We start from the raw sequence: 23,409 nt of genomic DNA on the forward strand, positions 1-23,409 counted from the left end.
TTTACCTAAAGTTAAACTTGGACAGATGCATATTTTGAGAAAATGTACCTTTTACGTCTCTTGTGTTTCTATTTTGTCTCGTTGCACAACAGAAATGTGTTGTAAAAATGTACCACAATAAAATGTGTGTTTGCGTATTTTTTACCATCTACCATCTCGTCCTTCAGGGACGATGATGACATCAATGATGTGGCTTCTATGGCTGGGGTGAACCTGAATGAGGAAAGTGCCAGAATACTCGCCACCAACTCTGACCTCATGGGAACGCAGATCCGCTCATGTAAAGACGAGGCCTTTCTTCATCCGGGGCTGCTACACCGACGAATTCAAGAAACAGGTGAATCCTGACCGCACAGTGTAGAAGTGTCATATAAAGACTTGCCCCCTTCCCGGTTTCTTGTTTTTGCATATTTCCCACACCTGAATATTTCAAACAAATTTAAATATTAGACAAAGTTACCTTGAGTAAATACAAAATGCAGTTTGCAGTTTTTAAATAATGATTTCATTTGTTAAAGGGGGGGGGAAGCTATGGGGAAGCTAAGCTATCCATTAAATCATGAATTAACTGTAATTAACCATGCTTAACCACGCTATTCACACTTAGGCCTGATTAGTGCCAGCAGCCTGGACAATGCCTGGACTTTAGTCCAATTGCAATGGTTGGCATGAGCTTAAAACAGGTTGCTCACGCTCAAAAACCCTCCATTGTGCCTGAATTAAAACAATTCTGCAAAGACAAGTGGGCCAGAATTCCTCCACAATGATGTCAAAGACTTATTGCCAGTTATTACTTCATTGCAGTTCTTGCTGCCAAGGGTGACACAACTAGTTATTAGGCTTAGGGGGCAATTACTTTTTCCGATAGGGCCAGGTAGGTTTGATTAACCTTTTTTCCTTAATAAGTGAATCTCATCATTTAAAAACCTAATTTCCTATTTAGTCGAGTTATCTTTGTCTGATATAAAAATTTGCTTGATGATCTGAAACACATAAGTGTGACAAAAATGGGGAAAATAAATAAGAAATCAGGAAGGGGCAAATACTGTTTCATAGAACTGTAGCTCTTAGGTGTTCTTAATGGCAGATAAAAATGGTTACCGATGCAGTAGGAAAATTCCTCATGTCATGTCATGATAAAAAGATTCTCTGTTGCCTTTTGTGTAAGGACCATGTTGTTTTTGTATTTATTGTGTCATCACTACAGACAGTTTTGATTTTTTCTCCTTCTGTGGTTTAGACTGAGCATTTCTTGTTTGGCCTTGGTTTAAATTTGATACACTTAACAATTCTTTCACCTCCTTTAATGAATTCTTCAGTGGCTGTCTGAACTCACTGGACCCCAGGCACACGCATAAATACTTTATGGGTTTGTCTTTTGAAGGCTGGCTGTCAGATTGTCCTCTGGACTAAAGGAACAGAGTTTAGAGGGATGTAACTTGCCAGTAAAATTTTGAATCTTTCTCAGCTTATCACAGTGTCAAGATCCACTAAAAGCACACGATATTGCTTGAGCTAATCAATATAGGCGGAGAAGTCTTGCTTGTATGCAGTATCACATACGAGTGATGGTGTCTTCATTACCTCTTTTTGCTAGCGGCAATCCATTTCATTGCTTGATATATACCTAAGGCTGTAGCTGCACAGTAAAACCTGTGAAAACGTGTAATGAGCATTATTGCTCAAAATAACTGTGCCTAGCATCTTGCTCCTGTGCATCAGATCAAAAAACACACAGTATAATTCCACGTGACGGGGAGTCTAGCACCCTCATCTTGTTTTTATCTCAATTAAAGTATCTTTAGTGTAGCATGGAGGCCTGCGGGTCATGTTTCATTACGTGGACCCTTGGCATGGTTGTTATCCCGTCACCTTGGGGTAGAAGAGTTGTTTAAAAATATAAATCTTTCCTCAGGGGGGGCACGCAGCATGATACGGGGCAGGAGGCTAGGGCGCCCCCTGCTGGGGAAGTGGCACTTATGCAGCTTTGTTGTGTCAGTGATTGGCCCCTCCACGCTCCCAGCTGACAGCAGTCCGAGGGAGGCTCACCGAGCCTGCCAGCTCCATTCAATCAGAAAGGCTCGGCTGCTCTTCTTTCCTGCAAAAGCACCAACTTTGTTCCGATTTAACATTGAGCATCCCGCAAAAAACTTAATTGTGACCTTTCCTGCCCTGGTTGCCCCCATGAAAACACTGGCTGTAGTAGCTTTCTTTCTTTTCTTATCTTTTCTTTTCTTTTCTTTTCTTTTCTTTTCTTTTCTTAGATGTCCTAATTTCCCCTTTCTAACCCCCTTTTGATGTATTTTCTGAATTGTGAATTCAAGAGGGGACTGGCTCTTTCTATCCCCTTCTTTATTTTCATCTTCATGTCTCTCCGTGTCTTGCTTCCTCTCCTCTCTCATTTATCCCCTGCAAACAAACACTTGGGCCGCCCTCGCCTCCCAAACCTGTCTCCCTTCTCTCATAACTCTCCAGGCTTGTCCTTGAGCTTGTGGTGGTGGTGGTGGTGGGGGCTGCAAAGCTAAAAAGCAGCACTCCACCCCCATCTCAGGAACCAGAACACAGGCACAGCTGGAGTTCTCTAGGAAAGCTCCTCAAAGTAATGATAGTCCACTGGTACCTTAAAGGTACACACACACACACACACACACACACACACACACACACACACACACACACACACACACACATACAGAGGGAGCACACATTTATTGAAAATGTTGTTTTTGTTTTTTCATTTTTTTACAAAGCTAAATCTTAAGATGAAATTAAATAATGTTTTGCTGGCTTATTGGCTTTTATTTCTATTTGGAATATCTATAAATAGTATTTCCTGCTAGCTGCTAATGATCTCTAATGCTGCAAACCCATTTTAATTTTTTTTCTTTTTATCAAGAAACTTGCATACCCTGAAGTGGCTAACACAGACACGGTTGGCATTAGAGTATATTTAACCATTGAACATATGCCTGCTTAAATTCGTTTCAAATTTGTTCAAAATAGCAAATTTTAATAATAATACAAGAACCTTCTTAAGCAACATTACCAAATCTGTTTTATTAAGTTTGCTTTATTATGCAGAATATAACAGGAATGAGGTAGTTATGCCAATCCACTAACCTTTTTCGCACTAATAGTATTTGTTTGTGATCTCTGTGAAAGAAATATCACTATTGCTACAACTCCTGTGTGCAACTCCTGTGGTTGTAGAAAGATTACCAGCTGTATAGAAGTCTATTGGCAAACAGTCCTCTGCTCTCTTTCTCTGAACTTTTCTGATTTCTGAGTGCCAAAATGCAATTATGTGTTATTAAATATAACATTAAGTTAACTTTGTAAATGATAGACCTCAATAATTGCAATAAAACAAAGCATGCTTTATCATCTACTTATTATGTTGTTAGCCAAATGAAGGTGCCGTGTCCTTTGTTTTGACATTGAGCACTGCCCTTGACAGATGATGTGGCTACATCCATCTTTTATATCAGTTTATAGTTGAGCTGAACTAAGATATTGGTTGACCAGTGTTATTGGATGGATACTATATGCTAATAAGACCAGAGTTGAAAACTTTTTCTTTTTTTCCCCCCGAACATAATGCAGAAAAACATGTTTCGGGTAATTTAGAAATTTAGTGTTACATGCAAATACTTGTCCAACTCCATTGTTGACGTTGTTTCCAGTACTATCAGGACTCGTTGCATCATTTGTAGCAGAGTATCATCACAGCTGAGCAGATAGTGGTGCAGAGTATAACAGAGTTTCTCTGTAATTTTCTTACTAGTTCGTGAAATACTTTGCGGAAAAGAATTAAGGATTCTTTGTCCCATTTTTTTTTCCCGGCTCTGCACCTGCTTCATAAGATGAGGAGAGAAGACTGTCTTAAACTCCTTGGCTTTTGTAGTACAGTGTTCAGACTTTGCTTTTGTGAGTAAATTTTTCTCGTTTGCTGTAAGAAATTGCTTTGGTCTATTCTTGGCATGACATCAAGCATATGTAGAATGGGTGTGCCTGTAACAGGAAAGTGACTCTGCATGATGGCATCTCTGTCATTTGAGAATGGAGTGGTCCTTGTTGTGGTCTTACTTAAATACTGACTCATGACGTGCAGTAGAGAAGTTTTTTTCTGACTTTGTAGTGGTCAGTTATGGTCTGGCCATCTCGTCAGTGGATGCTGAAATAAATATCAAGACCAGTTATGGAAACTGGCTGTGTATTTTGAGAAGGAATGACATAGTTGCAATTATTTTAGATATAAACTACAACAGATGGGACTTTTCACTGCCAGGTACTTTTCAGGGAGACTCTTTTTCCAATCAATACCAGCAAGTTTCACAGGAACTAAAAAATCCAAGTATCAATGCAGATTGAGTCTCATCATGAGATTTCACTATGTCTGTTGTTTTAAAAAGTATTTGGCAGATGAATAAACAACTTACAATTAGCCAAATGATGTGTTTTTTATTTATTTATCAGAGTTGACATGTAATACATGCAGATTTAGCAGTGAAGAACACAAATATGTAAACTGTAGCCTATTCGATTAACTTTGGTTTACTGACTAGTAAACTCTAAAAACTGACTTTTACTGTGTCATGTAAATAAAAGTTATAATGTGGAAAGAAAGCCCAGGACAGGTGGTCACCCGGTGGGGTCTGAAGTCAGTGTAGCATGTTATTTTATTTAATTTATTTTTTTAGACAAATATTCTTTTAGTTAAACCAGCTCCAACAGGGAGTTTAGTTGTATACTATTTGTTTGCAGTTGGATTTCTGGCCATCTGGACTTTTGTTACGGAGCCACTCAGAGAACTCATAAGTTTTGAACACAATATTGATGTGTCATCATCTTTTAATGGTTTTTAAACTTTTAGGAGAATTGTAGACCTGTTTTTTTTTTATGTGTGGTTTACCTTTTTGCTTATCCTGTGTATACTAATATGTTACTCATATGCACTCATAGGAATTTTAGCAATATGTCAATGCAGACAAGAAAGAAAAAGACTGCTTGCGAGGAAGCATGGATGGTGGTTAAAAAAATTAAATAAATAAATATTAAAAAATCAGTTTTATATCTTTTCCTAAACAATTTTGTGGTGGAACACATTGTGAATTCAGAGAAAGTTTTGAAGAAGAATTTCTAAGGTCTTAAAAACCACAGCGCTCTGAGAACCTGGCTGCCTTTATGCTAAGTTAGGCAATTACACAATCTTGGATGTACTTGAGTTGGGTTTATGTGAGTTTTGACAATATCTGTTTATAAATTAAATTTTCTCCAGATACTGGCATTGGAGGTAATGTCAGAGGTAATGTCACCTTTGTAGAATTTGTATATCAGTTTTCAATATAAATGTTCAGTTCTTTATTTCTCTGAACAACACTGCCATCATTAGTGTCAGTCGTTTGGCAAAACAATAGTACATAAGGTAGCTTAAATGAGTTGAATTAACGACACAACTGGAGGTGTTACAGTCCTTGGTGCTTGTCTTCTTTTTATTCTTAATGCTATTTTAGTCAAAATTAAACAAAATGTTAAAGCTGTACAGATCATTAGCCGTTTTCTAGCTGTTTTACATGCTTTTTCTAGGTGAAGAATAATGATCTGTATCAAGTTGAAGAATATGTTTTTGTTCTCTCTCTGCGGCTAAGTCTCTTAAACTTTGTCTGAAATATTAATGTCCCTGATAGATTGCATTTTTTAGGGAGCAGGAGCCTATTAGCGTTTTTCTTTGACCTTGTGACTTTGCCACATGTATTGCCACTGTAATTATAAGGCTAACAGGGCTCCCTCCATCCGTTTCAAAGCTTTAGCTGCTGAGAAGTGTATGTATTGTTCAGCTGATTTAAATAATTGGTGTGGTTTACTTAAAAGGGTGCCAGAGAGAAAATTATGTTAATGGAATAATTTAAAAGGAAGTTGGAAACAGATAGTAACCCTACCAAAGTCTGTCCTCCTCTCTTTTGTTATGACTTCAGATGAGTTTTGCTCCAAGGAAACTAAATTATCCTTCTATGAAAAGAGATGGTCAATGTCGTTTACACACTTGAAGGAGCTTAGCTGGTAAAGCCACTTGAGAATTTGCACTAAGACTGTGAAACAAATTAACTTTTCTGTGCAATGAGTCTTCTTTCTAGGAGTTAATTGCACATACTAATCCAGACAGTTTTTCTGTATGAATGTGTAAGTACAGTGGGTGTATATGTGTGCATAAGTGAAGGTACTCAATGAAGGTTGTGGTCATCTGTTGATGTGCTTTTACTTCTTGACTTCTTTGGGAGGGGTGTGCGAGCTCGTGCACTGGATCTGAAAAGTATTCACAGCATTTCATTTGTTCCAAATTTTGTCATGTTACAGCCTTATTCCAAAAATATATTATATTCACTTTCACCAAATATCCCGTAATGACCAAGTGAAAAAGTGAGGTTTCAAATTCTTGCAAATTTATTAAAAATACTAAACATACATAAAACATGTACGGACGTATTCACATCCTTTGCACAATACTTTGTTAAAGCACCATTGGCATCTAATACAGTTTCAAGTGTTTTAAGTATGGCGCTATAAGCTTAGCAAACCTATTTTTAAGCAGCTTCTCCCATTTGCCTTTGCAGAATCTCTCAAGCTCAATCAGGTTGGATGGGGAGTGTTGGTGCAAAGCCAATTTCAGATCTCTGCAGAGATGTTCAATCGTGTTCAAGTCAAGGGCTCTGGCTAGCCCACTCAAGGACATTTACAGGCTGGTGCCGAAAACCCCCCCTTTTTTTGGGCTGTGTGCTTAGGGTAACTGTTAAAAGGTGAACCTTTGCCCCAGTCTGAGGTCCAGAGGGCTCTGGACCAGGTTATTTTGTGTAGGGATGGTGTTGGCGGGGTGATGAGTGATACCTGGATTCCACTAGACATGACGCTTAGCATTCAGTCCAAAGAGTTTCTCGTGGTCTGAGAGTCCTTCAGGTGCCTTTTGGCAAACTCCAAGCGGGCTGTCATTGGGCTTTTGCTGAGGAGTGGCTTCCATATGGCCACTCTACCGTACAGGCCTGATTGGTGGAGGGCTGCAGAAATTATTGTCCTTTTGAACAGTTCTCGACTCTCCACAGAGCAACGCTGGAGCTCTGTTAGAGTGACCATTGTATTCTAGGTCACCTCCCTTTCTCTTTTAAGGCCCTTCTACCACCATTGCTCAGATTGGCCAGCCAGCCAGTTCTAGGAAGAGTCCTGGTCGTTCCAAACTTCTTCCATTTACGGATGACTGAGGCCATTACGCTTATTGTGACCTTAAATGCTGGAGAAGTTTTTCTGTACACTTTCTGAGATCTTTGCCTTGATATAATCCTGTGTCGGAGGTCTACAGACAATTCCTTGGACTTAATGCTCTTTTGTGCTTTGACATGCACTGTGAGCGATATGACCTTATATAGACATGTGTGTCTTTCCAAATCATTTGCAGACAACTGATTTTATCTCAGGTGAACTTCAATCTTCAAAGTTTTAGAAACATCTGATAAAATATCAGTGGAAACAGGATCGACCTGTATGAATATGTTATATATTTGTTTTTTATTTTTAATAAATCTGAAAGTACATCAAACAAACTTTTTTTCCCTTTCTCATTATGGGATATTGTGTTTATAATTTTGAGGTGAAAAATTAATTATTCCATTTCAGAATAAGGCTGTAATATGACTAAATGTAGAATAAGTGAAGCATTGTGAATATTTTACAGATGCACTGTATGTGTGTTTTTCTTCTACCTGCTTATCTGCTGCTTTTCTTAAGTCTTAGCAGCAATTTAAGTGATGATATAACAGTGACTTATGACCTGTTTATAACCTTAAGTAAATTAAATGTGGAACAGATGTTACATTAGAAAAGTCCTTGTTGGTAAAGTGGAGGATCAATATTTTAGGATTTAATGAATTAGATGAAATTATAAGAAGCAAAAGTACTAGCTGTACCTGGTGTTTCCAAAAGATGCATCTGTTTGACACTAATGATGTACTAATCCAGTGATTCCCAGAGTTTTAGATTCTGTTTTTAGGACATATATGTGAGCACATGTGCACGAGTCTTCGCCATTTATGTTTGCAATCAGTGGCCTCTCAAGTGAGTCTCTCATCCTTCACATGAACTCCAACTTCACCTTCTTGGCCTGCAGCTGGCAGTGATTGTCCTTGTTCTCTTTGTGTAAAGGCACATTAACCAGTTCTTCAGTGCTGCAGCAGGTGCTGGTTGAAGTGGCCCTTCACCTCGAAGTGGGTCTCCAAAGAAGAAAGGCTATTGCTGCCAGTTGCAGAGCAAGATAGTGGAGTTAGAGTTTCTTAAACTGTAGAGGGGGACCCTACTTGAGAAAGGAATGTTGAGAACTGAAAAAACACAACACCGGAAATGTGTTTCATTAACTTACTAGTGACAAAAAAAATGAACAAATACAAAAAAATGACTTATTCTCTCAGACAAATTAAAAATATCTAAATAAAAATCCGAAAATAATCTCCATATGTATTTGTGCAGTTGTTGATAAACCTGGGCAAAGTAAGAAATATTTGCAAAACCCTACCTGATCATAAAAATGTCATCTTGTCCTAAATGTGTGTGTTAATATATCTTTCACAGCTAAAAAGTTTGGAATTACGGAAGTCCCCATGGAGACAGTGACATTCATCTCACACGCCACGCAGTCACGGCTTCGGACGGTAGTAGAAAAGGTTTCTACTATTGCACAGCACCGACTGGACTCCTGTAAGGTAGGACGTTTGCAAATAAATATGCTCTGCCCCTATACACACACACACTCAAAAAAGATATGTTGAGGGGCTTGACAAGGGCTGTCACTTTGAGCTTAGTATAGTTTCAGCATGAAAAAAAGGAATAATCATGCAGCTGCATTTCTGAAACCTTTGTGTTACTGTTGCATGCCACTTGAGTGAGGCAAATGAAGCACCACGAACTGAAACACAACAAAACACAATAAAAGAAAACCATGATTAGATCAGCCACCTGCCAAGATTTAATTTTATGAGCCTCATACTTTATAACAAGTATTGAGTGTTTTTTGTGGTGGCCCTTATCCAGTGAATGAGGGTAGAGTGAACAGAAGAATAAATGAGTACATGGGATATATTAAATTTGAATAATAATGATATACACTGACAATGAAAAATTGATTATTTGGGGGGATTTTTTTCTCCTTTTTATGGGAGTTATTTCCTGTCATACGGATATACCTATGTGTTGTAGAATTACAGTATTTATAGATCTTTTTATAGCGATAATACTGTATAATGAGTGACTGTGTGTCTCACACCCTTACCACACATGCCCCAGCATGCAGCAAGTACCATCCGGTTTATTATAAGACAATCTGACTAAGTGCCTGTTTAGGTAGCTACCATATGATTAAGGGCTGCAGAGAAAAAACTCATCAAATGCATCACACCTGTATAGTTTGAGATTGTAATGTGTAATCAGAGCATGGTGGTTTATATTGGTAATTGTCATGTTTGTTCTGGTTTATAGTCTTTTCAGCCATCACTGAGAGGGCAGATAGGTTTCTTGCACCTGCTGTGTTTATAAACCTTAAACTGCTTTTATGGGCAGAACACAAGAGCTGAAATTAAAGAGAAATGCTCCTGTAGTTTTTTTTGGCACCACTTTATCATGATATGACATAAACTGTTGATGAATGAAAGGTTCAGTCAACAATTCTTTCCTTCTTCTGTTCACGGGCTGCATAAAATGTTACAAAGTACCACCAAGTACCACCAAGTACCACCAAAGGTACTAAATGAATCCTAGCTAGACTGTCACTGTACTTAGGAATACACAAAACACTCAAGATGGGGAATAAAATCCATGGGGATATTATAGCAAACATGCAAAACTAAACTGCCATGGATATGAAGGCATTTGTATGCTTCAACAGTCATGTAAATACACACTGGCATATGCACATGCATTTTTTTCCTTTTACTTGTTAACTCACAAACAAAAATGGAAATATAAACACGTAAAAGTTAATGTCAGAAATCTTATTTACCTTTAAGTTGATACAAAGCACCAGAGCTCAGAGTTTTCAGCCAGTCAAAACTTATAAAAGAACTTGTAAGTGCCTGTCTACCTACAGCTGCATACTTTTGTTATTATTGGTGACTTTACTTCTTGTAGCCCTTAAATATAACTATATAACCACATTTAATTGGTAAACATTAAAGCACAAATTCATCTCCGCTGGAAGGCTATATCTTTGCATCGCTATGAGAAATTGGGGTGTGTCGGGGGGGAGAAACTTTTGAAAATGTGTTTTTCTTGATGCCAAGACGGGAGGATGAGGAGGAGGGAGGAAGAGCATTGCTACTGCTGTCCCCGTCTTGTTTTGTGATTCTTCTTTCCATTCGTTCTTTGCCTTTTTTGTGGTTTTGTAAATGAGGTGTGTGTGAAGGAGGCATGAAGCACTGTGAGCCCAGCTCTGTTGACATCAGCGAAAAAAGAGAGAGAGAGAGAGAAAAGACCGAAAGACAAAGCGGCCTTAAAGTGCAGCCGGGCTTCGGCAGGAGCGGCGGCGGGAGCTACGGCAAGAGTGCAGGCTCAGCGCTGCAACAAAGAGGAGGGAAGCTGGATGAGAGAGAGAGAAGGAAAAGGGGGGCGGGAGAGTGGAAGGGGGCTGGTGATGAGTCTCCTCTGATGTGTCTTTGTGCTCTGTGCCACTCGGCGTCTCTCATCCACTCATGGAAACACACACAGAAGAGAGTGATATAGAAATCAAGTGCAAGCAAGAACAGAGATGCATGAGAGACATGCAGTCACACAGAAACATGAGAAATAAGCAATTATCCTATTAACTTTTGATGGCCTAAAAAAGTTGTTTTTACTCTTGCCTTTCCGTCTCCCAAGTGGGAAGTGATGTGACATAGGTAAAGAGACGCAATGTCTGTAAATAGAAAAAGTTTGTTGATGTGCTCAGACTGGTGGTGTTCCAGTTGAGTTGTGTTTTCATTGTTTAACCAAAGAATGGTGAAGGAATTATGACTCCTTCTCAACAAATAATTGATTTTAAATATAGATTTGTATGGTCACGGCAATCTACTGCAATTTTTTATACAATAGCTTAAGAAGATTTAGTTAATCTGGAACTACAGTTAGTCACTGCACTGGATAAATATCCTATCTGTTTAGGGAAAAAGGATTTGAAAATTAGGTGGTTTTTTTTTACATCATTAAATCATAATCAGTGTTTTTAAGGTAATTAGTAATGATATGACATATTGAAAAATGTGTGACACTGCATAACAACAGTCCACAGCCTGTTGAGGACTGTTCCCTCATTATTGCATGACAGCTTAAGCAGATAAAACATCTGCAGTTGATTCCAAGTGTTGAACTTGCGGAAGGTATATTTTCACTAGAACTCTTAATATGAGGTCCAGATAGACGTCAACGTAAGTTAAGAGAGATGTCAAAATTTAGGAGTGACCAAATAAACAACCTGGTACTTTCTCAGAAAGAGTGAATGCACTGGCCAGCTCAGTAACTTCAAATCATCTAACCAAGTCGAAACCAGATGAAACCTAGACTAACTTGTACCAGAATGATGGGAAGAGAAAAGTATGGAGAAGCATTATCCCAAAAATTGTCCAAACCCAGGCCTCGAGGGCCGGTGTCCTGTAGGTTTTAGATGTGTCCTTGATCCAACACAGCTGATTTAAATGGCTAAATTACCTCCTCAACATGTCTTGAAGTTCACCAGATGCCTGGTAATGAACTAATCATTTGATTCAGGTGTGTAGACCCAGGGTGAGATCTAAAACCTGCAGGACATCGGCCCTCTAGGCCTGGAGTTGGCCAAGCCTGCATTATCCCAAGCATACCATATTCTCTATCAAATAGGGTGGAGTCAGTGTTATGGCTTGGGCATGTGTGGCTGCTAGTAGGATTCAAGTGCACAAGACCATGGTCTGTGGAGATTCTACAAAATGCTGCAAAACTGATGGACCAGCTCTTTACACTACGAATTTATAATAACCCAAAGTATACTGCAAACGCAGATGGGACATTCTTCAATGGCCAACTCAGTTACCTAATCTCAACCCAGTGGAGAGTTGAAATTCATTTTCTGAAGAAAAAATTGTATGCCGAGAGAAAAACAAGCAAACAGCAACTGAAGGTAGTTACAGTAAAGGCCCAGAAGAGCATGCCAAGGGAAGAGACCTAGCATTTGGTGATGTGCATGAGTTCTAGACTGCAGGCAGTCAGTGACTGCAGAGTATTTTCATCCAAGTATTGAAAACAGTTCATATATTTAAAATTATGTTACCATGTCCAGTTACTTTTGAGTGCTTAAAAATGTATAAAACTTGCTTTAGTTCCTAAATGGTTAATGTGATAGTTTTGTTAAACCCCTCCAATTAAAGATGATGGTCTGTACTTCAATCACATATTGATTGTTTGATTTAAAATCCACTGAGGTGGTGGAAAACTGGAAAACTGTGTAACTGTCCAAATACCTACATACCTAATCGTGTAGTATTAAATGAGCTGCCCAGGGAATATAGATGTACACTAGCAGACACATGAGAGGACTAACCTTAAATGTAAATCATGAAATAAACAAATCATTAACAGTGAAACATGAAGACTAACATTAAACTTGAAAACAGAGACAGGGAGACATAGAAAGCAGGAAGAGTCTCAAGTGTCTTACATTTGAAATATTCTGTTTTCTTATTGATATCACAAGCATCTTTATTTTCAATTTGAAATATCTGAACTGAAGGCAACCCAGAGTTTTGAAGTATGTGGCTAAAGCCTTAGAAGTAGCCGCTGAGTGGGACTTGTTCAACTATTACCATTGAAACAGTAATTATCTCTATCTGCTTGTCAGGATGATGAGTGCTACGAGCAGTCTGCAGACGTTCGCTCTCAGCTTCGCTTCTTTGAGCAGCTGGAGAGAATCGAGAAGCAGCGGAAGGATGAGCAGGAGAGAGAGATCCTTTTGAAAGCCGCTAAAGTAAGTTACTGTCGCCTTATCATCATGTTGTGTGTGTGTGTGTGTTTGTGTGTGAAAGTTATGTCCCCATGCAACAATGTGAACTTGTGTACTGGTGTGTGCATGTGTGAGCATGTTGCTCTTGTGCAGGCCCTGACAGATGAATTAGAGTGTGACACCAGTGGATGAAGTGACCTCCCTGTGTCCTCCCAGGCTCCTGGCCTAAGGGCTCCTCTGTCCTGGCTCTTCCTCCCCGGACACAGCAAGGAGGGGAAAAATCCGTACCTTACTCAACCCCCATGCACTTTGAAGCTAACAAACACACTTATCCGCACCATGTATTACCTGTAAAATATCCTTCTATCACAAGTCTTGACAGCTCAGGTGCAACAGAGCATCTGTATCACCTGAGCTGTTTTCAAAAAATAAACAGCAAGTCAGATCAGATCATGCAAATGTTTTTCTAATGATGTGCAAGAAGTTAATCATTTTTGGGTTTGTTTGGAATAAGGTAGCATTAGAAATTAAAGACTGTTCCTCAGGAATATCTAGTCTTACCCACTGGTGCTCAGTAGTCATGGGTCAGACCTCAAATATCTTCAAACTTAATTAATTTTGATCTCATGTAAAAAAAAAAAATTGTCTTTGCATATTGAAATTTTGACAAATTCTGTCTGTAGACAAGTAAGTGACATATTAAGGGAAAACCTGAACACTTGACCCCTACAGTGAGGGGTTCCGGGACTGTTATATAGTGGGGCACATTTTGCCCTAACGATAATGTAACGTTTTTCATTTACCTTTTTATAGGAAGTGCCTTGAGACAACTAAATAAAATGAAATTGAAAAATAAAAAAAAAATAGCCTGAAAGATTTATAAAACAATGGAAGAAGAAAAAAATTGAACGAAGCAAAATTACCTCAGTTTACCTTAAGCTATACAGCGATCCTCTGTCCTCCTCTGTCCTCTTATGTTCCCTATTTACCATAGGCTGAATCAAACATCGCTTTCTCTGCAAACTGCATTTCGTTGCCCTGTACCTGTGACATGTGCAATGACAATAAAGTTGAATTCTATTCTATTCTATTCTAAACATCGCTTTCTCTTGCCATCTCCTTGCAGTAGCTACGATGTATCTGAAGTCAGAAGCACCTATACAGCTGTTCCAATCTTACCATGCAGTATGTTGTAGGAAGTGTGGATAGTGCTCTGTTAATCCAGGAAGTGGTCTTAATTCAATTCAATTCAGTTTTATTTATACAGTGCCAAATCACAACACAGTCGCCTCAGTGCGCTTTATATTGTCAGGTAGACCCTACAATAATACATACAGAGAAACCCCAACAATCATATGACCCCCTATGAGCAAGCACTTTGGTGACAGTGGGAAGGAAAAATTCCCTTTTAGCAGGAAGAAACCTCCGGCAGAACCAGGGTCAAGGAGGGGCGGCCATCTGCCGTGACCAGTTGGGGTGAGGGGAGGAAGACAGGATAAAAGACATCCTGTGGAAGAGAGCCAGAGATGAATAACAAATATGATTCAATGCAGAGAGGTCTATTACCTCATAGTGAGTGAGAAAAGTGACTGAAAAAGAGATACTCAATGCATCATGGGAATCCCCCAGCAGCCTTACACCTATTGCAGCAAACTTTACATGGTTCATGGTAAGAGCATTAACAACCTATCTATAGGGTACAAGGCGTTACTTAGATTCTGGGACAATATCAGCACCATCATCAAAACTTAAATAACTGTTTGAGTAGTGATGTTCCATCCCTTTAGTAGAAGTTCAGGAGATTTGTGCAATCATTGCCAAGGTGTGTTAAAGCTGTTCTGCCAGCACTTCTCCCAAAAGCTTTCTAAGACCCTTTGTGTTATTGTTGCTTTGTTTTTTTTTTCCTTAATTTGTCGCCGGTCTCCATGAACATCTGCCAAAAAACTCAGAACTGCCTTTGAGCTACTTCCCGCTGCAGTATTTTTTCCAGGCCTTTGCCTTGATGATGCACACACATTGACAGACTTACAAAACAATAGCAACTATAATATATTGGTGGAGATCATCAAAGAATAAGCTGATAGGTTTGTTGGGTTTGGCAAATAGAGTACACTTTATCTTAACTATTAACTATTCATCAGATGACAGATGAGGTTCACTTTGCTAGGACAGGGTTGGACCATTTTTTGCATTCAGAACCACCTTAATTCTCTGTGGCAAAGATTTAGAAAGGTGCTGTAAACATTGCTCAGATTTTTACCATATACCTACACAGTTGCTCCTGATTTGTCATTGCATATGATGCAAATGTCCTGTTCCACTATATCCCAAAGGGGATGATTGTGGAAGCCATTTGAGTACAGTGAACTTAACCTTTTTATCTCTGTGACATAGCACATTATCTTATCTCAGCAATGGTCAGCAGTACTCAGGTAGGCTGTCCCATTTAAATGATGCTCAGCTGGTACCAAGGAGCTCCAACTGTGCTAATAAAATACCCTTCCACGCTATCTTTGCTGTTGCCAAAGTCTTCCATACATGTCCAGTTCAAGGCTGTTTGAGTGACATATGTGTTTTTTTATAAGGCATCTGAATATTGTGCTTCAATAACGTCATGACCGTTGAGGTCTCATGTTACTAACTGTGGCATGATACAGACATGTTATCAAGGGTTAGTGCAGCAAAACTCTGTTCATGATTGTAAACAGTCAAATCAAAAATTCTATTTGACAGTATGGGAGAGGAGGAAACTAACTGGTATGTTAGCCAGTCTTTGTGGTAAAGTACACCTAATAAATACGCGCTGATTTATAAATTTTCTTTTTTAATTAAGACTGTGTTTTTATAAACTGCAGCTTTGGAATTAGCTTGTTACTGTGCATTATGTAATGATATGCTAATCAGCCATGTGCTTATCCTGCTTATGCTAGTTAGTCATGTGGAGCTGTTACTCCCTCTTTAAAGCTTGCCTTCCTTTTTAAAGCCGTAATAATTAATCCTTAAGGTAAAGGTGGAAATCCAATAACGGAGTTTTATTTTGATTATGATCTATCTCCTCTATAAACAAGCAAACAAAAATGATACATAAGCCTAAAAGGTGGTGAACTATGAAACTGGAGAATAGTTAGACACCTAATTCTCTGTTCTTTAAAATTGTTCCAGATTGAAGGTTACTTTCGTCCAGTTAAACATTGTAGCACATGACATTTAGAACAGAACTACTTGCGCTAGCCTTAAAAAAAAATGATCAAAACTAATGGGGTGCTAGTAGCACGGACACATGGCCAGTATTCTGATCTCAGCTTTCTGCATGTAAAGACATTTGTCTCTCAGTAAAAGAAGATCACCACTGACCAGAAAAAGAAAGAGAATCTTTTGCAAATGAAAATGCCCTGCAGTGTAACATTAGCAGAAGCTAGGTTAATTTAATTAATTTTGAATGGAGCCAATGTCCCACAGTAAAGATTCTCATTGCAGCACACCTCACTGTCTTAATTGCATTATTACGCTCCAGTCCTGCCATGCAGGATATTAGAAAATCCTCTAGTTGATGAACAGGGCCACCAAACCCCATGACCTATCTGTTTTTTTTGTTTTGTGTTTTTTTTTTAGAAGGAATAAAAAGACATTGCCTCAGCAGGAAACTAAACTGTAAAGTTGGTTGTTTAAAAAAGAAAAAGTGCAGCTTTAGGATCCTCTTTGTCAGGTCCCAGTTCTACATGGTTGAACACTCTAATCATTTTTTTTACTTTGGAAAGCTCTCTTTATTAACAGGATTACTGAAGAACTTTTGCAAATGTAGCCAAGTTCTGTTAGAAGGGCTTACCTCGGGGCTGTTTGGATTGCCTGAGCTTCGTTGAGGAAAGTCTGACTTCACCTCAGAGCCATGTCTGTGGCTTTTTGGCTCTTGTTGCCATGGCGTTTCAGTTCAAGGAGAAGTTTGGAAAGAAAATTGAACGATATACTACACAAACAGTGCTTGATAATATTGTAGTACTTTCTCTATTATTTAATCATGTATTCGTTTTACTTTTCCTGCTTTTTTCCCCCTTTACAGCTTTATAGGTATCACATCTGTTTTATGGTACACTTGCTTTGATACTCTGCAGCCAATATAACAGACTGATTTAAGGGAAAGCAGGAAAAATCCATCCTAAAACACTTACATACTGTTAGGGAGTGGCTGATGATTTAACTTGATTTTTGGTTCGATTTTTCTGACTTCTAATAACCATTTCACTTTAAATGTTATGTTTTTGGCTCAGTTCACTAAAATGTAAAGGACCTTCTTCATACATAGTATTTCATATTCAGCCTTCATTTGAGAGATATAGATCACTGAATATGTTAAAACTCTCAATAATCCATAATGTTATGTTCTCATATTGCATAAGTGAGCCGTTTATTGACTTAAAGTTTCATAAAAGAAAGATTTACGGTGAAGCTTGATGCCGGCGGTTGGTTGGTGGATATTATTATTTTTTGCCTTTAATTTGTAAAGGAAATAAGATTGATCAGATTTATAAATACTATCAGTGGTAACTTAAAGAAGTATGACAAGTTTCGCTCTAAATATTTGGGAGAATATGTTAACTTTGCTGTTTCCACATAGAACCCAGAGCTTAATCAAAGAAAAATAACCCTCTGATTGTTCTCATAATTCATTTTTGGCAACAAAATGAAATTTCAACATTACAAAACAACTCCAGAATACATTCCCAGACTGTTTGTATACTATACTACACTGCATTTTTTAAGCACAGTACACTCAATTACACAAAACCAACAAAGCTTGTCAGCATTTAGTACGCAGTCCTCTTTTCCCTTCTCTACTCTGTTCACTCCTGTAAGTGGGAAAACCAGGGCAGCTGACACAGGAGATGTAAAGCATGCCAGTGGCACCACTGCCCTTTGTAAACAGTCCATCTGTACCTACCCCTCCTATCCTCCACCCACCTCCCTGCCTGCCTCTTTGCTGCTCGAGCGCCCGCTAATTTGACCTCTTGAATAAGAAACGCACTGAAATAATCCTTTCCACCCCCTCCTCCTCCCTTCACAACAAGCCTTACCCTCTGCTATGCCAGCCATTTAAAATATGACTCAAGTCTTGAGGGATGCTCTGGCCGACTGGAGGGCAAACACATTAGTCTTAGTTGAGATACCGACCACTACGTGAACTGCCTGATATATTTAAAGCCAATTAGCAGTAAGGCTACGAAGAGCAGGTCTCCGTCCATCAGAGAGAGTACATAAGGAGAGGAAGGGAGGTAATGTTAAGAAGGGAATAGGGATGGCCTGGCGCATGTTCTAACTGATTTGTTGTTTGAAGAAATTAGATGAAAGTAAGATAGCTTTTCACTTCACTGAGATGCAGGCTGTATTGTAAAAATAAAATATGACAGGTTCTCTACATATGTAGACCTACACGATTAACCTTTTGCAATGTTTCAGTGAATAAAATGAAGACATTATAAAGCTACCAAAATCAGGTTAGACAGTAACTGAGTGCTTTGTTTGCACAAAAATGTTAGGGTCGATCATCTTATGTTCATCTTAATAGGAAAAAAAATCAAATGCATAGATTATTTCCAGATTAACAAACAACACGCAATTACTGTGTAGTGCCATAATCTGCCTCTGTTGCCTGCAGTGGTCAGCTGTACATGTACATTTGGCTGTGTGGTGAAGGATTCCCAGGGACAAATACATTCACCCAGATCTTAGCAGCTGATTAAAATAGAAGTGCTGTGTTGTTATGCCAGGGACACACACACTCACACACACACAAGCAACGGATAGCCACACTGGCTCTCAGTGACACATAGACAGCCACTGCCACTGATAGTCACCAACATCCTTTCCCCTTTGTGTGTGTGCGTGTGTGTGCGTGCTGGCTCGAGCAGAATTTTTAATAACCTCTTTTGATTAGAATCCCCCTCCAGCGGCTTATTTAGGGCTGGATTTGGAGCGGGTTTAAAGGCCACTGCCCCCCGGGGGGCGCTCCATTGCTGTTCTCTGAATTCAGATACGATGTCCTTGACACCTCTGTATCCTGTTCCCATTTTGCACTATTTTTGCTGCCGCAGCAACAGATGAGTAGCGGAGAGGTTGTGGGCTCCTTAAACCAGCTGTTAACCTGTGTCCCCCCCCCTCCTTTGCTCCACAGAGTCGCTCCAGGCAAGAAGACCCAGAGCAAGCTCGACTGAAACAGAAAGCTAAGGAGGTAAGCTGCAGCGGAGATCATTACCCTTGACATTTCCCCGACTCCAACGTATTAATTTTTCATGCCTCACTACATATGTAATGCCATTTAAAGTCGGACTTAAAAAAGTTTGAAGAATTATTCGCACCGATTGATGCCCAAGTGTGGAAAATGATTTTCTGCGCACCCAAGACACCCTCCACTTCTTCCTCTCCTCTTCTTTTTTCTTTTCCTCATCTGTGTCGTCTCACAGCAGTGTAAATTTTGACTAATTGCTTTTCATTGGGCCCGGTGTCTTTCGGTAGATGGTGTCCTTTATTTACTGTTAATTTCTCAACTCACTTTTGGCATATCTGTATCTCATCTTAAAAGTACATTTGTATTAATTTTATGTAAATTTTGTTGCCACATAAAAGTGCGATTATCTCAGCCTACACAGTGCAACAGAATTTATAGTGAGAGAGCAAAATGGATTAACTTTTTATATCTGTTTGTAAATTAGTCCAGTTGCAGCAATGCATAGTTCAGCAAAAGCATAAAAGTATATGATGAATGAGGTTTTAAGATGTACCAGTTCATGGTCTGCAATAACTTTTCTTAGTAAAAAGTAGTAAAAAGAGTTATTTCCTTTTCCAACAGGCAAAGACATAACACTTAGCTCTGCAAACTGGGAAGTGTTTAAACTGGTATAGTGCATTTCTTTTCTGTACAACGGGGGCTCTTCATCTCAAGTGCAGGTCTTGTATAAAATGAATTCCCAGTGGAGCTCAGAAAGTAGACCACACCGTGTTTTAGTGGATGGTTAATGTTGTTTACGCAAAGGAAAAGGAAATAGCACTTTCACAGTGGAAGTTTGCCTTTTTAATTTTTTGTTTTTTTGTTTTGTCTTGTTTTTTTGTTTACACCCGAATAACTTCACTGGGTGCTTTCAGTCCTTGGCTTGCTAACAAAGATCAAGAGCCCTGTGTGGAGCTTCCATTGAAAAGTCTGAGTAGGCAGGAGGATAAAACGAGCAGCATTCACCTGTTGTTGTTGTTGTTGATGTAGAATGTAAGGAGCACACAGGGTTTTGTCTAACTTGCTTACTCTTTTGAAGCAAGCCTTTTGTTTATTTAGGTAAAGTTTACTGAGCACGCATGCACTTTTCTGACTTACACCGTCATTTATACTCACACAGTTCTACACTTTTGGCCACTTATATTAAAAATGAATTGCATCTATCTCATTCAACGGAAACTCTTGTATTGTTGTTTGGCCAGAATATTTAAGTTTAGGATGTACTTAGCCAGAGTGTGATATTGAACTTGTGACCTTAAAGTGACGAGTGCACTTACCTCAGGCTACTTGCGGCACTCTGTCTTTTCTCTTCTTCTCTTCCGGACATTTCTTTCTAGCAACAGTGAGCCCTGCTGCAGTTTAGAACATTCACACTAGATCTCAGCCTTCCCATAAGCCCCACATATGCAAATGAAGCAGCGTAATAGGCAGCGCGATAGGTTTGCCCCAGGGGCCATGTGATCAAAGTGGATCTCCTCCCTGTTAAGTGGCAGTCCGCTCGTCATCTGGATACGGCCAGATTAGTGCCTCGTGAGGAGATGCCGCGTGCATGTATGCACATTTTCATTTTCATCTGGAATTTTAAGAAGGTGGTTTGGAAATTGTTACTTTATGTAATGCTTTCTCCCGCTAGATAGAGACGAGGAAAACTCACCAACCCCTCCAACTGCCCCCACCCCCACCTCCAACACACACGCACACACATACACACACATTCAGCTCCCCTCTTCCACCCTCCCTCACCTCTTTCTTTTTTGCTTAATGGCCGTCGTTTCTCAGCCCCCGTGCCTCTCCAGTTTTCATCACCTGACTGGCTCAAGGGGACAGAGCTGGCTGTTTGTGTCACTGCAGAGTCTGTCGGCAGCTCACACATCTGCGCAAATTTCATCAGGATAATGAGCCCGAGCTACTCTTCCAGGCGACGGGCAGAGGAGCCAGCCTCTCTTTAAGCCCTTCTCCCTGATCACACACACACACGTAGTCTAATACACATGCACACGCGCACACACAACCACCACCACCAAACAGTCATCATTTTGGGGAGATGGAATTACAGAGTGTTATATACTCGAACCAAGTGTTGGCATGTAAATTGAGCTGGCGCATGATTTGTTTTTAAAAAGGCCAGGTACATTGTGCTGTGAAACTACTTTTGCAGACCTGAATCAGTGCTGGAGCCTGACAGCCAGGTGTTAACCATGACTCGCAAATAAATTGTACGAATCGAAATGCTCAGGCTGAATGTCTAGTTAACTTATAATCACACATTTGCCTCATAGAGTTTGATACATATATAAAACAACTGCATCATCTTACCCTTATTTAAACCATTAAAGAATTGTAATAGGTGGGACACTGGTGTTGTGGCCCACTTGGGGCCTTTCTGGATTTTGCATGTTCTCCTTGTGTCCCACCCAGCTAATAGGTTGGTTAAGCAGGAGAAAATAGATGGATGTATATTTAATATGCATTCATTATCAGTGTTATGACCAAGTTTTACAAAAAGCAGAGACAACATTTTTGACTCCTGTTGAAGCCAAAGAAATTAATTGTTTTTAACTACACGGCATTGTCTCTGCTGATTGTCCATATTTAGCTTCCCAGCATGCACCTGTCTTTTTTGCCCCACATAGTATCTTTGCCTGAGGACCCCACTTACCTTCAACCCGACGAGTGAGCATCACTGCCTGATTAGTGCCATTAGTGCCATGATTAGACCAGAGCTTTGACTTGTACCAAAGATATTTTAGAATTTAATAAGCAGATTGCTGCGACATTTATTAAATGTTCTCTAATTGATGAACCATTTCTGTTTTGAACAATCCACGAGCTTTCTGCTGGCCAAAACACGAACTTTGTTCCGACTGTCTCATAATTTAGGCACTTTGTTCTTAAGTTTACAGAGACTAGATCTGTGTTTCTAAGGGGATAAAACCTTCTCTTTTTAATTATGTAACAATCTTTTCCTCTAGCCCTAACCTTAGGACAGACTTAACTTCACTAAAAAAAAAAAAAAAAAAAAAAGAATGCCAGAATACAAAAAAAATACAGTGTTCTATTGGGTATGTGTTGTAATGAACATCTTATGCTCTAGGTGTTTCCAGCTGAGCTGCAGGATTTTAGTTTTGTATATTTATGTAGCTAATCCTCTGATTGTGCTTATGTATATACACCAACAACCTGAAGCTCAACCTTGTCACCAGCAGTGTAGTCTGGTCAGATAGTTGTTGGCAGAGGTTTTGTGTGCGATAGGCTTAGCACTTCTGTTTCCTCTATTCACTACCATTTGGCCGAAAGGTCAGATGGGCTATTTCAGAAATGCCCCCAGTGAAAATCAATCGGCAAATCGTGGAGCTCAGTTCCTGTTTGTTTTTGTTGTTGGTGGGTCTGTGTGTTCTGTCTGTTCCATCACTGAGGCAGGGGGCCAAGCAATGCCTGATCATTGAAAGTGAGAGAATAAGCGAGAGAGAAGAGAGAGAGAAAGGAGGAGACAGAGAGACAGAGACAAAGAGATGGAGAGAAAAGAATACTGGGGGTGAGGGTGGGGGCAGTGGCGAGATAGAGAGGGAGTTAAGGCCAGTGGAGATACATCACAATGTCAGAAACACAGACACACTGCAGCCACAGATTCATCATCACAACCGCGTCTGCAGGCACAACTGGATGCAGGAAACGAGTGAAGTGGAGAAGAGGTGTGGAGAGAGGACAGGACAAGAGAGACGAGGGAAGAGAGAAAAGACAAATTGGCTACTACAGCTGGCCAAAATCTGGCCAAAAGCTCCTGTTTGAGTTTGTTCGACCCCGAAAGCAAATAAAGCCACGAACACTAATATTTCCACTATATGGCACAGTTGATATAAGTTGATTAAAAACTGTCACTAAAGCATTATGCAGTACCTACTCAGCTTCCACTACGATTCAAATTGGACAAATGATAATCATAATAATACGAGCTGACTTGGGATGAAATTGATTTTACAGCCGTGCAGCTACAGGTAATTTTTACCTGAACTGCTGCATTGGGGAGAAAGTTAATAACTCAAGTGCCACCTGATCATACTTGGCAATTGGTTCATAAGTAGGCTTGTAATGGTGTGTAGTGTGACTCTTTGGTGTATGTCGTACATAGGTTTCCAATAGAGTCACAAAGGTTTTTTTGTTTTAAATGGACAGA

The 23,409-nt window shown here is 39.5% G+C and overlaps 1 protein-coding gene across 3 annotated transcripts in view; it reads left to right on the top strand.

Moving 5' to 3' along the window:
• The window catches only part of LOC109202667 (transcription initiation factor TFIID subunit 4), a 90,802-nt gene that overhangs the window by 29,078 nt on the left and 38,315 nt on the right, over nt 1–23,409 (top strand). For 2 of the 3 annotated variants that reach the window (XM_019360565.2, XM_019360568.2), the window contains 4 exons: nt 168–337; nt 8,611–8,741; nt 12,875–13,000; nt 19,143–19,199. In XM_019360565.2, the coding sequence (XP_019216110.1) occupies nt 168–337; nt 8,611–8,741; nt 12,875–13,000; nt 19,143–19,199 (484 nt within the window). Of the gene's footprint in view, nt 1–167; nt 338–8,610; nt 8,742–12,874; nt 13,001–13,129; nt 14,306–19,142; nt 19,200–23,409 lie in introns of those variants that run through there. The other variant, XM_019360571.2, reaches the window with a different exon arrangement.

Source organism: Oreochromis niloticus, linkage group LG1 (assembly GCF_001858045.2).
Source record: "Oreochromis niloticus isolate F11D_XX linkage group LG1, O_niloticus_UMD_NMBU, whole genome shotgun sequence".
NCBI classification, from domain to species: domain Eukaryota; kingdom Metazoa; phylum Chordata; class Actinopteri; order Cichliformes; family Cichlidae; genus Oreochromis; species Oreochromis niloticus.